Raw genomic sequence first — 1047 nt, 5'->3', positions numbered from 1 at the left:
TTGCTCGCCGATTGCATTAATATATTATCATGGTGAAAAGTTTGTAACTAAATTTAAACGAATATAAACCAACGTGAAACGATAACAAAATTAACGTGCTTATAAACAAAAATGTGCTATACTAATCTATGCTACTTGTAGAGGTTATAATTTGATGTTCTTTTTGGGTTTTGCAAGCTTATCCGTGCTCTGGAAATAGAAAATCAAAAAATTAATTTTTGGTAATTTTGGGGTAGTTTTTAAGGGTTGACTTACGGAATTTGGGGTGGTTGATGTGCCCCCGTTTGCGCTACGCATCAGAGGGCGCTGTGTTGAGCTCGTGTCTTGTTTAATCTGTCTTTCCACACTGAGAAACACAAATATGACTTAAGTCAGTTTTCTTGTTTTGTATTACTTAAGTCAATTTACCTGTTTGACCTAGATTGAGACCCACTTCTTTTAAACATCCCTGTGATACGATCTTTCAAATCCTTCTTACTACCTTTGGGGTCTTCAATATCTGAACTTTGACTGGGTGCCTAAAATTATTTTTTATTTAACAAAATATTATAATAAGTATCAAGTGCGCTAAACGGCACTTTATCAACGTTTTGCGTTCTTCCACTAAGCACTTTAGTCAGGGCCTTAGCAGTCCGTGATTAAAGTGCCACTTTTCGTGACGATAAACCGTAGAAAAAGTACTTTAGTCACGGCTTTGTACATCCATGATTAAAGTGTCCCTTTTCATGTCTCAAAACCGTGAAAAAAGAGTTGCTTTAAAGGTGGACGTAGAAAATACATTTTACTTACCCTAGATGATGATAATGGTTTACTAGGTGAGAAATGTGAATCATCTGAATCATCAATACTCCTTGACTTAGTCAATTTCTTAAGTTTACCCATCAACGATTTCTTCTTCTTCTTCTCACCAGTAATCTCACTCTGCGTTGATCCACTTGACAACCTCGAATCTAAACTTACATCCCTCTTATACCTATAGTCCATGGATATATCTGATCCCATATCCAAAGACTGTAAACTTGACATGCTGTCATCATCTCCTACACC

The 1047-nt window shown here is 36.2% G+C and overlaps 1 protein-coding gene across 1 annotated transcript; it reads right to left on the bottom strand.

Annotated features, from left to right (window-relative positions):
• Window positions 1–6: 6 nt before the first annotated feature.
• LOC135803184 (uncharacterized) lies at window positions 7–1041 on the bottom strand. The gene is made up of 4 exons (XM_065316773.1): window positions 790–1041; window positions 409–518; window positions 256–346; window positions 7–189 (listed from the first exon to the last, which is right to left on the bottom strand). Exons 1-4 carry the CDS (start codon window positions 1024–1026, stop codon window positions 145–147), a joined length of 483 nt encoding a protein of 160 aa, XP_065172845.1. The 5' UTR covers window positions 1027–1041; the 3' UTR covers window positions 7–144.
• Between the last annotated feature and the right edge of the window lie 6 nt (window positions 1042–1047).

The sequence above is a fragment of the Atheta coriaria genome, unplaced genomic scaffold (assembly GCF_025399875.1).
Source record: "Atheta coriaria isolate IRGN ID8LTWV9N9 unplaced genomic scaffold, Caltech_Dcor_3.1 scaffold6420_size1047, whole genome shotgun sequence".
In the NCBI taxonomy this organism is placed as follows: domain Eukaryota; kingdom Metazoa; phylum Arthropoda; class Insecta; order Coleoptera; family Staphylinidae; genus Dalotia; species Dalotia coriaria.
This window is presented reverse-complemented; position numbering and strand designations above follow the sequence as displayed.

Coding starts and splice junctions, on each gene's coding strand:
- LOC135803184 (XM_065316773.1), bottom strand. CDS start 1,026: ATGTCAAGTTTACAGTCTTTGGATATGGGATCAGATATATCCATGGAC. Junction 347..408: donor TCTCAATCTAGGTCAAACAG/GTAAATTGACTT, acceptor TGTGTTTCTCAG/TGTGGAAAGACAGATTAAAC. Junction 190..255: donor CATCAACCACCCCAAATTCC/GTAAGTCAACCC, acceptor TTCTATTTCCAG/AGCACGGATAAGCTTGCAAA.